The sequence below is a fragment of the Diadema antillarum genome, unplaced genomic scaffold (assembly GCF_040938485.1).
Source record: "Diadema antillarum isolate AM-2024a unplaced genomic scaffold, OU_Dant_1.0 seq00000248_RagTag, whole genome shotgun sequence".
Classification (NCBI taxonomy): domain Eukaryota; kingdom Metazoa; phylum Echinodermata; class Echinoidea; order Diadematoida; family Diadematidae; genus Diadema; species Diadema antillarum.
Window position 1 is genome coordinate 983,783 of NW_027271292.1, and position 16,716 is coordinate 1,000,498.

At 38.3% G+C, this 16,716-nt stretch overlaps 1 protein-coding gene across 1 annotated transcript in view; it reads right to left on the bottom strand.

Annotated features, from left to right (window-relative positions):
• The window catches only part of LOC139729674 (rap guanine nucleotide exchange factor 2-like), a 129,363-nt gene that overhangs the window by 61,834 nt on the left and 50,813 nt on the right, over positions 1–16,716 (bottom strand). The window contains exon 5 of the mRNA XM_071640600.1: positions 1,700–1,775. Coding sequence (XP_071496701.1) covers positions 1,700–1,775 — 76 coding nt within the window. The remainder of the gene's footprint in view (positions 1–1,699; positions 1,776–16,716) is intronic.

Here is a 16,716-nt window from a genome sequence, read left to right on the forward strand (position 1 = left end):
CTGCAATTAATGACTCTGAAATAATCATTTCAAACCGAACATTACACCATATTGAAATGAAAGTTATGAAACTGAGATAAGTATCAATGAATATAGCAGTTCTAAATTTGACACCAAAAAGATGACTATTTGTAATTTTCTTCCATACCAAACTCACAAAAGCTATACTGTAAAATTGGAAATTTTTGTGCACTTCGCACAATCAGAAACTAGGGCAAAAATAAAAGTATGCAATTATCTTTGCTTGTAATATGTTCCAATAGATGATGTCTCGATTCCGCGGAAGTGAATTTACGTGAAAGTCATCTTACCTGGCCAGGCACAAAAAAATACTCACACGAAAATATCTACCTTTACAGTATGATATGGTATCTCTGCCCCCTCCCCCACATTAATCACTTCTTCTTATGACCCCCCCCCCCTCCCTGTATTAACCCTTTTCCCCTCTGATCTCTCTACCCAGACAGGGGTGAGTGAACTACACAGAGTCAGTCTCCCATCAGATGCTCCCTGTCCCTGGCATACAAATCCCTCCGTGCATCAACGGCAGAGATGCAGCCTTGGAGAGCACTAAACTTCACAGACTTCTCACCGACAGGCTTTAATTCCCCCTTTCAGATTGCTTCATAAATGATGTGATGCTAATCATTAGCTTGAACGGGACCTGTGCCAGCACAGCATAATCCCTACTGATCCATGACTAATTTTTGACTCACGTTACTGATCCTTCCCCTCTCGTTTCTCCCTTTACTATCCAATGCCCTGAATATGACAAGCAGGCGGATACTTTGCTTCACTTCATTTTTTTTCTCTTCTTTTGAAATGCCTTGAATGTGAGGGGCAGACAGATTCTTTGCTCTCATTCCCTGCTATACATGTATGTAATGTTACAGCTGTGTCATTTCACAAACATTTTTGAGTGAAGACTTAGTACCTTGACTCAAGAGTGCACCACGATATTAATCTAGCCCAAGTTTGGAAAGATTGCCTTCCTAGGTATGATAGATGTGTTAAATGAACGAGTTGTTTGGCTATGGGATGTTTAACAGGATGACAAACCCACACTCTCATAAGCTGGAAATATGTCCTATTGAGAATAGAAGGTGCTAGTCTTGTATCAAGACATACTATTTTACTGCCAAACTTCTAGACCACGGTCTGTTCAGCATCAAATGTTACACATGATGGTACAGTGTACTTCCCGACAAGGGGGACGTACATTCACCTATTGAACATGACCCAATGTTCTAACTGAACAATGTGAAGACCTGGAAGTCTATTAAATGACAAAGCCTAACAGAACATCCAGTCACTCATTCATGCTAGGGCAAAGGGTATGCACAGAAAGTCACCAAATTATATTTCAAGAGAAATAGTGATCTCAACAACCACAGGAGTAATTAGTGTTCTCCATCGATTAATGCTGCCCTTGATCACGGTCTGCCATTATGTTCACTTCTCTGTGTTTTGTTCAATAATCTGGTTACTATCTCTACTATACATCAAATATATACTAAATAATATCAAATATATACTGAATAACAGAAAATACTTCTCCTTTTCTCAACAAATGTTTTCCTGGTGTTTGTGTGTGCATCCAACTCACTGGCCAGTTACTTCACTCACTTCTGTCTGACAATCAACCAGATAGCCAACTCATTTTTTGCCAGGTAAGAACACCAAATTATGCCATACTCACCACGAGGAGTTCTGAATGTTCTAGGATTAGGCAATCATTTCCTCTTCTTCCGCTGCCAGATGTCCGCTTGCCAAAACTGCAGAGTAGAACAAAATGATAAAAACAGTTGTTTCAGGTCACCACCAAAAACACGAATGAACTGCCCTGAACACAATCATAGTGAAAATTCCTGGTAAGATATATTTCTCATAAAAAATATGCAGCTCTTCTTTTATGCACGGCACTGCAATGCTTGAAATTCAACTTAAAAAGAAATGATAAAAAGAGGAAAATAAATTAGGCAATGATACCAAGTCCAGGAAGAGAAGGCACAAACATAAGAAATCAAGAAAACAGTAGTGACATATGGGACAAAATACTGGTAAACTACAGGACTTTAAACCAACTGACACTAACCCATTTACCAATCTAGATGCACACTGTTTGACATAATATGTTTTGCTGGGATGTAAAGAGGTATCGTAGCAATGTAAGCTGGAACAACCTAATAATCGTCACTGTCGTTAATGTGAAATAACTGCTGTTTGAATTTAAAATAAAGAAAGAAAATACCCAACCATGCAAGTCATTTACCAATGTAACCCTGTTACAACAAGGGGCATGCTTCCAAAGAAAAAAGAAGAAGAAAGATATAGGGCGGGGGCTTGCAGGCCTAACCAAAAGGTCTAGCAGATATTGCAGAGGTTGATTTCCATTTAACTGCAATATTAGTGGCTTTAGAGATAAAAATGATCTCTGAAGAGCGTCTACTTCATGACAATAATGCTCTTTCCTTTCCATTTCTACAAAGAAAAAGAAAGTCAGTACAGACCAATGCCTAGGAGTACAAGGTCAAGGACAGGAAAAAGACAATTTGAGAGTAATTTCATATTTCTTTCTTAATAGGGTGTGACATGAAGTTTGGTTTAATGGTGTATACTTTGGCATCGCATATTTTGCCTGAATCATTTCAAATCTCTGGAGTCTCATCCACGGCAATTGATCCAAGAAAGCTCACACCTTGACCATCAGACTGAGGAGTGCTAGCTTTCCTTTCATTGCTTAGTTTCTCACAGTAATACACAAAGATTGCATTAGGGACCTTCTTCACTCCATGCCTTCAGCTTCAGTTCATAGCATCAACAATTATTGCTATACTGTAAAATACAATATTTTCGCGGCATGAAATTTTCACGAATTGAAGCCAACGGCCTTTTTCACAGCATGAAATTTTCGCAAGTTGCCTGCAACATTCAATGCATATAGTGTAAACAAGAACTTTCACATGCATTTTAATTTCGCGAATCTTGGCACTCGTGAAATCAGCGAAATTAAAATGCACACGAACATTCCTCATTTTACAGTATTCCTTGATGAGTAAAATTTGAGGGGGAGGGCATGATGACTCCTCCAATATGTCAGTTAAAGCCATCAATGGAATCCATTGTTAATGTCATGCTACAAGTGGCATCTTATGGAAGAAAAAGGACACTGAGGATGAATTCTTCCAAGGGAGTGGAGCACAGAAGGTAAACTGTATGCAAAGGGGACGACAATGAAACAATCACTTGGTTGTTTCCTTGCTTTCTCGATCTAACAATAAGTAGGTCATATTTCTTCTTCCAAATAAGGAAAATATATATGGCCATCATGCATGACTCTACCACGATGAAGCGTGTTAAATAAGAAATTGAAACTGAAACTTGAAAAACAAAAAGGAAACATTTGTCAGAGAGACAAGGCCACAGTAAATAATATCCAGCAGAGATTTCTACACATGGAGCTGAGAGCATGGGTCCCAGAAGAAAGTACTGTTTTGACATTTCCAGTCCAGAGACAGAAAAAAAGAATTAGGTCACAACCACAAAGCTTCCACCAGTGGATAAAACATGACAGAGAAATCTGAACACCCATGTGATTGTCTTTTCTGCCTTTCAGTGAAAGTAAAAGTACACAACGAACGAAAATGACACAATATATACAGCTTTAAAAAGAAAATCCTATTCAATGTCAGATACTACTCTATCCCAATCAACATTTTTCTAGATGACACTGAGACCTACAAACTAACCTAGGATTTTCCCTGGCCAGGCAGGAAAGGGAAGCTGACAACTTTCAGCATTTGTTTGCAATTGATTACCCAATGGTCCAGGAGCACACTGTCTTTCACTTTGGGCACATTAAGGGCTTTTTACACTTGTAAAATTTTGCTTAGCCCCGGACCAACGGTGGGGCTAAGGGGGGGCCTTAGCCCCACCGTTGGTACGGGACTATCCTTAGCCCACTTTCTGTTTACACTCGTTTTTGCCAAAGTGGGCTAGCCCCACCGATAGTACGGTACTATCTGGCCCTGCAAATTAGCAGGGGTTAGCACCGCAATTGCGGTGCCAAGCAAGTGAGTGTAAACAGAACGAAAAAATAATCCTGGGCTAAGCGACGGAGACGAAGTCCGACCCTCACTGACCAATCAGAAAGGAGGTAATCAAGTGCTGCCGGTGCGTGCGTGTACGTGTACAGTACACAACGTAATTATGAATATTCATGTGGTTTGGAAAGTCCGGGGCTAAGAAATACGAGTGTAAAAACGTCAGTTTTCTCCTTAGCCCCGGACAAGAGATAGTACGGGACTAATTAGCGAGTGTAAAAAGCTGAAAAAATTGGTACGGGACTAACGATAGTCCTGGGTCAGAGAAAGTCCGGGGTTAAGAAACACAAGTGTAAAAAGCCCTTTAGATTCTCCAGCAGCAGAACAGCATTTTATTGCCTACCACATGCATGTAAATTAACCAATTTCCCCAACTACCACTCTCTGCTTCCAGAGGAACTACATGTACATGTAGACTGGGTGATGCCATACAGAAAGTGGCATAGCAGACTCTTAAAAGCCAATTAATTGCAGTCACGTATCATTCCGTTCTTCATCACGGGTATTTTAAGTGACACTCAGCTAAATGCTGCAATCAATTCAGCATATTTGTAGTTATTACTCGAAATCATTGGGAGCAATTACAGCATCATGATAGCAAATGCAGACATACTGATAAACTATCATCATGGAACCATTATCTGGAAGAATGCTGTTTGTGACATCGGCAAGCAACACTCAAAGCAGTTTATCCTTTCAGTGAAGTCACGGATCAGCTCAGTTCATCTATGGTCTTCAGCGGCGAGCATTGCACTGAATGACAGTTCAATGGAGTTTCAGTAGAGTTCACACTAAATCAGTGCACTTCAGCAATGGATCTTATCATATTCACTCAGTTATGTTCAGCTTAGCCTATCTGACAATCCTCTTTCGATACACTGATTATAAGGGGATAAATCACAATTAAGAGATTTACCAAGTTTACCTCTTATATACTTCAAGACAAAACTTTCCTCACCAAATATTAATACACAACTATCATTCCTGGCAGAGCACTCCATTATCAAATAATCCTAACAGTTAGTGATAGAGCTGTGCCTGGATTGAAGACAGGGCCATTGAATGGAAGATTGTCTATGGTGTGAACAGTTCTTTGACCTCTGTTTTGTGTTCTGTGTTCTCACAAGGATGTCTGTCCTGAAATCAACCTCAGAAGAAGATGGGGGTTAATTCCTGGAACCTCAGAATAGTCTGCCACCTAGGGTTACAAGAATCTCACATCTTCAACCACACTGGCTTGAATGAAAGAGACTGTGGTAATGCACAGTACCGGTTTGTAAAGCATGCTTAGCTAGTGTCTGTCTCTAATAGGTCAGTGACATTGCCTCTATGCTATGTCAGTATGGAAGAGGAATCCCAAACCAAGTTTGTCAGGGAAGGGGGTTGGGGTTGTGCAGCTTCAAAACCACAATGGTGTGTCATCTGGCTTACAATGACTGCCCCTAGCTTGGTATAAGACTACAATCCTCATTAGCCAATCAGATCAAGCTTGACAACTGGCAGATGTGCCATGGGAACTACTTCACCCATGCCCTGTATCGGAAAGCTGAACTTCACTTGGGAATCATTCAATTTATTTAGGGGCAGTGGAACTGGAACTAATGACATAAAGGACACTTTCACCTTCATTTACATAGAAAATGGGAAAGTGCACCAATATTAACAGACACACCCATGAAAGTTCATAACTTTTGACCGGATTGTCTTATTTCTTCAAACTTTCACTGATGTATTCTACTAATATAGCTGCATTACCTCAATCAACATGTACTGTACACAATGAAAGTGAACTTGTCCTTTAATAGACTGTTTAATAGTAAATCCTGAACAGAACTGCCACATAACTTGCTGTCTACATCACTGATTTCAAGTTAGAGCAACTTGAAGGCTTGTTTTACAATATAACGATGACTATAAATTATATACATTCACATCTTTTACTTTTCTAATTTCACACCCAGTGTTTAAATGTGAATTCCTCATATCAAAAAGATGCATTAAATGAAAGTATTCAGTCACTAGTATTTTTTTTTTTGGATACTTATGATAAAGTCAATTGACAGCTAGTACTCTTTGAAACTATAAATATTTGAATCCACTTAATTTTTGGTACCCTACCATGTTTAGCAAAAGGTAAAAACAAGTAGACCCACAACCCAAATCTGAAGACATTCTCACTTATTCAGTTTAAGTTTATTTGGTAAATTTACTACTTAAGTTTTATGAGGGTTAACTTGCTTCAATTGGGATGCAATACTTTATGCAGCCAAACTGCTGGCTGAAAAAAACATAATATTTGTATTGATCATGAATCAATCTCTCCAGTTACACGATTGTACTTGGTTTTTTTTTACCAATCCACAATCAAGTGTACCAGTAGTCAAAGTTTTTTGTATTTTGATACACAGCTTGTATAAGCTGTATGTGGGAAACTGATTCATGTGGGTTCACACAGCTTGGGACGATCACTCAAGTTGGATCAATTCTCACACTTCTGTCATGCTGAAAGCACAAGTCTGTGACGGGATCCTTCAGACGCAGCCAGAAAGTTAAACACAAGACAAAGGATAGGATGGGAAGTAGCGGCACTCAAGCGATGCTTCCACCGATGTGACAGCAACCTTGTTCATTCATTTCATTGCAGCAAAGATTAACAAGACTTTGCATCTGAAGGCTATCCACACAAAGATGTGTTTAAGCTGAAGGATACACTATGGCATGGATTTATCAATTCATTAACTCCCCAAAATACAAATGGGTTGGTATTATCGGATCAAAAGATTCCATGCGGTACTCACATACTGTCCCATTCAATTATTTCATTCAGATAAAGATTGCTACAAAACAGATTGTCAAGAAATCTTCAATGCAACACTGAATTAGGCTAACTAGCGAGTCATTACCGTGGGATTCCTGGCTTACATCCAACAAAATGATTGAAGAGTATCATACTATGTAGTTGATTCAAATGACAACATTAACATCGCCATGCAGGGTATAGCAGGATGTCAAGGGAGTTTTATTTTCTCTCTTAATATCTTTCCACTGTAAGAATTGAATGAGAAATTGATTTGATAAACCACATGTATTTCACAAATCTCTAATAATCATGCGCAGCTGATATGAATTAATGTGGCAATGTGCTCTGCCAAAATAGCATGACGTACACAGTGACTGCATCCAATTTAAGAGTACAGTGGCAAATTATATCTAAAATTTACATCTCGATCCCTAGCACAAAGATTTGTGAAGCAGAAATGAACATCTGAGGTACCCACAAGCCTAGGGCCCTACTACTAGCTTTGAGCAAAATTTTGAACTGCTTCTAGCTGCTTGTTTTTCTTTAACCTGTTGCGGACGATCTGATTTTGCTACAGCACGTTTCCCATGGACACCTGTCTGAGTATACTTGGGACTGGTCTTCAATGAGTTAAAGAAAATGCTGTATGTGCATGAAATTATAACCCATTGACAACAATTTCCTGTCATATTGCTGTATATCAAATAACAATTGGTGCACATTTTCACTGTGACCTCCCTAGGAGCCACGTAAATGCAATCAATGATATCTAAATCAAGTCCAATTTAGTCATCAATTTTCATATTGATTGGGTATAGCATGAGTGCAGACATAACATGCAATACATTTTAACCTTGCAAAAAGTGCATTTGGGAACCTTTCAGTTGACAACAGAAACTGAAGCCTTGCTAGCATATTACTAACATGAAATTTCCAGATTTTCATGCAAAGGGAAGGGGCATCTATATTCACTCGCTGTGTCAGACAAATCAACATATATATAATTCTATTAAGTAGACAGACAAACATACAAAAACAAATAAAGAGAGAGCATGAGTAATGTTGGTAGGTACACTATTCGGTATGATAAAAAAATGGCACATGAAGAGGGGAAAACAATGACTGACAAACAGACAAACACACAGAAATATGGTAGAAAATGGTAATAGGCACTTGAGTCAAACACAAGTGAATAGAGAAATAAATGAGACAGACACACATACAGACAGACATATGCACATGACCAAAACTCAAAGACAGAGAGCAAAACTTCAGACAGACAGACAGACAGACAGACGGACGGATGAGAAGTCAAATTGAAGGAGCCCGGGACCAAACAGGACTCCTTGATTTATGTTGAAGTGACAGTGACATGGAAAGAAGCCAGCATGGTATGGTATTAAAGAAGTCAGTTAGACTGGAGAGGAATGATTCATACTTTCCTCCTGGCTTCACTTGTTTCCTCCTTACTGCTCTAAACCTTATCTCTACCTCCTCCTCCTCCTCCTCCTTTCACTTAGTCACGAAACTACTGTCAGCCCCTCCCACAACTTCCAATTTCCATGCTGTTGTTAATATCTGCCACTCAAAAGGTAGATCAAGTCAGTTCATAGTTTTGCATACCATCAACATCCCAATAAAGCCATGGCTCTGGATTTTTCCCACTACATATCTGTAGGATGTTGTATCAAGGAACAAAGATGTCATATGCTGAACATTGATTGAGAGTTTGACACAATTTAAGGCTATGCTGCCTTTATGATTATTATGATGAGGCAATTTGTTATTATTAGCATTTCTCCTCAAAAGAATGATTTCAGTAATGACATCAACATCACAAATTATGATGAGAAAGAATACACACACATGTGGCCATTACCACAGCATCACTCTTATGGTAATCTGGTGGACAACTCCATCAAAGATGCTGGTGATGCAGTCCCAGACTCCATCAAGAGGTATTCCGTAGATGAAGGCATTACAATATTTTGTATGGTAAGCTGAATTAACATAGCCTTAGTAACTTGCTCCTTGTTGTTCAGCCTCATTCCAGAGCTCCCAAGGGATGAGTTCCACCTGATTTTTTTTTAAATTAAATGTTATCTTTTTATCTTAACAAATGCACCGTGAATATCACACAAAATATGATTCAAAGTAGAAGTAACATCACAACTTTCAAGGATGGATCTATATGAGGCTGTGAAAATAATCTTTATTGTGCTGGTGTCAAGTTATTCAGCCCACCCCCCTTCATTTCAACCTGCTGTAACAGTTGGTTTTCTGAATGGCATTGCTTGCTTGAAACAAGAACTACGACCAGCCTCACTTAACAAATGTTGGCATGCAGCAAGCTTTTCTTCCTCTCCCACCTTAAATTAAAGGTATCGTATAGTTTTGGTTGAGACCTGATTTCAGGTTTCTAACATTTTTTGGTGAGATAATGAGAAACCTCTTATGATATATGAAAGAGCATGTAATTCCATGAGGAATTTAACGTTTATTTGATGAAAATTGGTTTTGAAATGCCTGAGATATCCAAAACAGAGCGATTCTAATAAGTGTGGGACCCACACTTTATTACAAGCGCTTTGTTTTACTTTGTTTTTGGATGTTTCAGTCATTCCAAACCCGATTTTCATCAAATAAACTTTGAATTCCTCTTAAAATGGTATGCTCTGTACTATTCCATAAGTCTTTTCTTGGTATCTCGCAAAAAGTTAAAGCCCAATTCTCATCTCCACCAATACTGTACCATCCCTTTAAAGTAAAATTCCATTCCATCTTCCGATTGCTTTTGCTATTAAAAATAAAATCACACAGGACAGTGAAAGTCTCATTAAAACCAGGGCCCTGTTGCATAAAAAGATGCAATCAAACATTTATAAGTCATAAAATCAAACATAAATCAGGTATCAGCCAATCAGAATTGAGTATTCAGAGACTTATGTCTGATTTTCTGACTTATGTTTGATCTCAACTTTTATACAACAGGGCCCAGATCAAAAAATTGAGATTTTGGATATCAAAAGTGTGTGTTTTCCCTATAAAACAGTAATATTAGTTGCAACAATAAATGCAAACTAATGGCAAGTTCTGTCATCCTAACTAAGGTTTTCCACTGTCCTATAGTATAGTATTGTATAGTATAGTATTTTTCCTATGTTTTATGTACAATTTCAAGCAGTTCATTATTCTACTTCATTCAAAAATTTTGTTCACTTCGTCATGTATACATGCATTCTATTTACCATTGTAATCTGGGGGCTTTACGCCTTTTCAAGCTATCGCTTTCTGTAGTCCCCGTTCTCCTCATCAATATTTCCTTTTGTTATGTTGATCTCACAATGTATTGTTTGCAGGATGATTGAGATGAATAAACGAATTGAATTGAATATACCAGCAAGTCCTCATAAAATTCTTAGTCTGTGAAAATGAAATAAAAATGAGTTCGTGATATTTGTCCCTTCATATTATGGCATATTTGTAACATGAACCAACTGCTGCTTTTCAGGCCTACCAGCATATTAACCCTTACATATGTCCGCAAGTTTTCTGATGCAAGGTCACAAATGGTATTCTTTAGGGGAAAATATGACAGATCCCTGAAGGGTTTGTGTCTGATCAAAAAGTTATGTTACAAGAAACTAATACTTTTTCATCACTGATGATCAAAACAAACTTAAGCAAAGAGACAACTGTGTAAACTGGAATTATCGAAAGCATGGTAATGAAAAAATATTGCCAATATAAATAGAAATCTCTAGATATATCACCTTCACCTTCAGTATAGATAGATTTAATGCATTTTTCAAACCAATATTCAAGAGGTTGGCATTGACCTGCTTTTTATCCTAAAGATGTATAAAATGCTAAGTCAAATTATCCTTCAAAGGCAGTTGATTTGCTGGTACACTGTATGTACACCTGGCATTTAAAATGCAATGCACAATAACACAGGCAATAAAATTATGTTTTGTTTTGTTTTTTACATGTAGCATTTCTCTTGCAAAGGAAAACAATTAAATTTATCATACATATTTTGGGAAAAAAATCTTGACAGGTTTCCTTGAACTATTCTGCTTCCATGTCAATTGTATTTGCTTTTCTTATTATCACATCCTGTATTACAAACTGAGTGTATGAAATATGTCTCCCTCCATAGCAGTGACATTTACGTCAGGCATAGAAGTCTCAATCCGTCCTGGGGTCTAGATGTCATATTCAGCTTGAGGAAAACAGGTGCGAGCTAAAAGCACCTCACAGAGTATTAAATGTGTCATTAATTTGTGCTGACTACCATTCTAATTAGATTTGCAGCTTTCAGAACATCTCCACGCTACCTAGCGACCGCGTTCGCACTACGTCGCACCTCTCTAGAATACAAAGAATGTTAAACATTTGCAGTGCCTCTGCCTGTACATACATCATAATATGTTCAGCAGAGCAAGAAATATCTCCATTCTACATCAACATACACTCTGCAGTTGGCATTCATTACCTTTTACCCTGGTAAAGATTCCCTACTAATCAGCTGCCCTGTTTTCACATGCACAGGTTAGAGTATTAAAAAAAAGGAATAGTTATAAGGTTATTGCAATAGACAGACAACATGTTATCAACACATTGATAAACAACTTTACAGGGGTTGGCTTCATCATGGTCGCAACATCACAAGTACCAAACCATCACAACTACCTGGACATTGAAGTACTGTCTGTAATTTAGGTATGGGTCATTTATATTTAAGGTAATGTCACATAGCTTCAAATACAGTAACTTTATTCCTGCTTTTACCATTTCTTCGTTATTTATTTTTTTTACATCAAACAAGACAAAGAGGAAAAGCTTTGTTATATTTCCTCCATCTAGCTTTCTCAATACTCATGTCCCTCACAGGATGATGCACACTTAGCCTTCTGATTACCAAGGGCTCCTTGACAATTCTGTATAAACTGCAAACATCACCTACTAATGTACTATGTGAAAAGACCTCCAAGTGCATTTTTTATTAATCTTTATCTGTTCTCTTATCCTACTCTTATTAAAATATATATCCACAGGGTTCGCTCATTTGCTTGTGGTTGCTAGCAGCACCATCAGCACACATGGCATTAGGTTTGCATAAGCCTTATTACGGTTTTTCCCAGGAATGGGGCCATTTTGACAGATAATTTGAGATGCAGGCAATGTCCGCGTTGTAAGATTTTTCCCACTCCTCCCACACAGTTTTGTTTCCTGCTGTTTATCTCATTCTCCACAGACTTTCTCTTTACCATCATCCCTACTTTCCTTTTCTAAACTTGCCTTTTTGCTTTTACTTTCCTTTAACCACTGTCAGTTTGTCATACACATAATTGTAGTTTCTTATACTCATTGAAGCTCCATTCAATTATCTTGTGAGTGAGTTTGTTTCAATGTTTTAATTTTTGTTCATTTCAACTGCTTTCCATGGTTAACAAATGCAAATTTTAACTCTGCACTTCTGTTAAGATGTATGGCACTCTAAAGGGCTTTTTACACTTGTGTTTCTTAACCCCGGACTTTCTCTGACCCAGGACTATCGTTAGTCCCGTACCAATTTTTTCAGCTTTTTACACTCGCCAATTAGTCCCGTACTATCTCTTGTCCGGGGCTAAGGAGAAAACTGACCTTTTTACACTCGTATTTCTTAGCCCCGGACTTTCCAAACCACATGAATATTCATAATTACGCTGTGTACTGTACACGTACACGCACGCACCGGCAGCACTTGATTACCTCGTTTCTGATTGGTCAGTGAGGGTCGGATTTCGTCTCCGTCGCTTAGCCCAGGATTATTTTTTCGTTCTGTTTACACTCACTTGCTTGGCACCGCAATTGTGGTGCTAACCCCTGCTATTTTGCAGGGCCAGATAGTACCGTACTATCGGTGGGGCTAGCCCACTTTGGCAAAAACGAGTGTAAACAGAAAGTGGGCTAAGGATAGTCCCGTACCAACGGTGGGGCTAAGGCCCCCCCTTAGCCCCACCGTTGGTCCGGGGCTAAGCAAAATTCTACAAGTGTAAAAAGCCCTTAAAAGGCTGTGTTTTGCATTTTGCAGGTAATACTTGAGAAATGAAAAAGACATTCTGCCAAACATTGTTTGTCTTGATGGAAGGAAGAAGATCAATCATGGAATATGTTGACCTCCAACCCCACATGCCCGCTACATTAAACAACTGGTCTATAGCAGATTCAAACATTCCTGTGGTCATGTGATTTTTCTCATAAATTTTTCTGCAATGTTCTCATCATTATGCTTTGAAAGCAGAGGCAAAACATCACTGCATGTCTGTCCTACTGTCAAATACTGTAAAACATTATATATTCGCAGCACGAAATTTTCACAAATTGGAGCCGACGGCCTTTTCCGTGGCATGAAATTTTCGCGATTTGCCACTGGCATTCAATGCATATAGTGTAGACGAGAAATTTCGCGTGCATTTTAATTTCGCGAAATTAGCAAAATTAAAATGCACGCGAAAATTCCTCGTTTTACAGAACACTTGTGCCCTGATGACAACCAAAGAATCACCATAAGGTTTCCTAGTCCTGTATGTTTCAAACAAGGAAGGGTGTGGCTGTAATTTGTACAGTCTCTCCTGACTGACTGGTAAACATACATTTCTGTAGAAGGTCAAGTGAAATTTCAAGAACTGCTGTCTCCTACATTCTGTTATTTCCATCCACCTGACTTTATCGGAACCTACTTAGTAACCGGTATCTATTTGGTAGGCCTATACCGCTATCTACTTGGTAATCCGTATCTATATAGTTGGGATACCGATATCTACTTGGTATACCAATATCTATACTTGGTATACCAATATCTACTTGGTATACAGGTATCTACTTGGTTTACCTGTATCTACTTGGTATACTGGTATCTTTGGTATACACTGGTAGGCCTATCTACTTGGTAACCAGTATCAACCTGGTATACTGTAAAATGAGGAATGTTCGCGTGCATTTTAATTTCGCGAATTTCATGAGAGCCAAGATTCGCGAAATTAAAATGCACATGAAAGTTCTGGTCCACAATGTATGCATTAAATGTTAGAGGCATCTCGCGAAAATTTCATGCCGGGAAAAAGGCCGTCTACTCCAATTCGCAAAAATTTCATGCCGCAAAAACATCGCGTTTTACAGTATCAGTATCTACATGTACTTGGTATACCTATGTAGGAGATGCATAGTATCACCATCTGTATTGTCATTGTCATTGACATAAGCAAAGCATCATCACTATCATCAACAGTGATGGAATATGATAAATATGAATATGGGGCCTAAGTCTTTGAAATTTTGTTCTCTCTGTTGTCCTAAATTCAGTACACACGTTTTACACATTGTTCTTGGTACAACCCACATTCACCCCCCACCAAGGTCTTTGAAACCTGACAGAAAACCTCACTTTTAAGACATGACAGTCTCTGAGAGAACCTAACCAATCACAGCTTGAAGGGATGACTCATGAGTTAAGCATGTAACAATGCTCCATTCATGACCAGAATATTGCATGAAATATACAAACCTGATGTTTTCCTCTTTTAGGCACTAAAAAAAAAAAAAAAATGTCTACAGCATGGAAAGGAAACATAGATAAAAAAAAGAAGACTGATTTGTTGCTGCCAAGTCTATATATGTAGAGAAATTAAGCAGGAAGTTGACATGTGTTATTCTGATTTCATATGTGTTTCACACAGGAGATGTGATGGAAATTGAGATGATTGACAGAGGAGAACCACTGCCATTTTAGGAAACACTTCCCACCATTCTCTCTAATGGAAGCATGATGATATAAATTGTACAGTATGTTTATTTGTATCATTTCATGTACAGACATACTGCCACCCTCTGGGCCTTGTGAATATTTTCCTGGAATCGGATAAATGATAAGTGGTAGCAAACAGTATAATGATGCAGAAATTATCTGGTGAAACCAGAAAGTTGGGTCTGCATTCATCATCCCAGCATTAAAGGGACTGTACAGTACTGGTTGAGGTGGGGATTCATGTTTTGAACATTCCTAAGTTAGATAATTAGAAACCTCTTATGAAACATGAAAGTGCATATAATTTTAAGAAGGATTCAACGTTTATTTGATGAAAATTGGTTTTCAAATGGCTGAGATATCAAAAAAAGTGATAATGATTAAAGGCGACCGGCCACGCCTTTTATTAGGATCTCTTTGTGTCACCTTGTTTTTGGATATCTCAGCCATTTCAAAACCGATTTTCATCAAGCAAACTTTTGATACCCCTTAGAATTGCATGCCCTTTGACATCTCATAGAACGGTTTCTGAATATCTCGCAAAACGTCAAAAACTAAATTCTCACCTCAACCAGAACTGTACACATCCTAGAGACACTATTACAGTGACATGACTTATTTCTCTATTGTGACTGAGTTCTGGTGTTTAAAATCTCCAGGGTGACTGTTACCTCCCTCTACCAGAAAAGAATGGCCGTACAATGTTGAATGCACACAAACTAAACAAGCTTATGGTTCAACTACTGCATGCACTTTGCCCAGAATAGAGCTCAAACTGGCATCTTCAGAGACAAACTTATGATTAATGCTAACCTATCTACATTCCTTGTAACTATAATTACTGTCTCTTGCTGAAATTGGGAATAAGAGCATGGTTTAGATTCTATATAATGGGCCAAAATTCATGCGGGACATTTCCTTCTTCTTCAAAGCTTTTTCCAGTGTACCAAAATATTGTTCAATACATCCAGCTTCCTCGACAGCTCACTTAACCTTCAGTTAAGGAGCACAAAACTTCACAAACAACAGCTCAGGTTCTATGACAGCACATCATAACCACACGATAATTTTTTCCCATATTGACCAAAATGTATGCACAATGACCAAAATGTATGCACAATGACACAGGAAGGAGAAACAACTAGACAGTGGGAGAGAAAAAAGAGGCATGCAGTGTGTAGAGGGAGAGAGTCTTGATTTGCATTGGATGGTTGTTGGAAAGGAGTGGACAAACATCGGAAGGAAGCCTGAAGCACTTTGTCTTCCACTGAATCAGGGGAGAATGTAATCAGGTTCTCTCAGTCATTTCTTGAATGTGCTTTGGTAAAGGTCGAGGAGGCAGCCCGAGGAAGGCTGAGAGTCAATGCACATTGGTTTGTGGGCAACAGCAAGGCTAATGAACTGCCTCATTATGCATACCTTCCTCAGGGCTTGCATATGTAGAAACAGGTTAACAAGGGACTAATATCAAACAACATGGGCCTGGATATTAAAGCCCCAATACAACTGTGACAGAAAAAAAAAGTTATTTCACTGGATTTTTTTTTTCTTTCGTTGAACAAAATTTGGCAGCCAACCCATGTTTAATGAAACTTTAAAATTCCTATTGTAGAATACATTATATGCATTGCAAAGGTTCCTTATAAACTGATACAGTGCCTAGTACTCTAAGGTTCCTTAAAACTGATTAAAAAGTGGCTAGTACTAATATCTTAATAACGCAAATCAAAGATACTGTTTACCAGTAAACACGGTGGTGGTTCAATTTCAGAAATTATCAAACCTTGCTGACTGAGGTTTATGATGACATCCAAATGCATGAAAAAGAAATACACTCCAGCATCAAAAAGGTTTTATGCTTTCACTGTTTCGAGAGATCTATTGAGAAATATTACCATGTTAAAACAAACCTTTTACAGAATGCCTAATTCTAACACTACCTTCTGTGAGAAATGTTGAGTATAACAATTTAATCTGGTTACTCTTAAAAAGATATTCACTTTTGGTGAGAATTCAGCGTT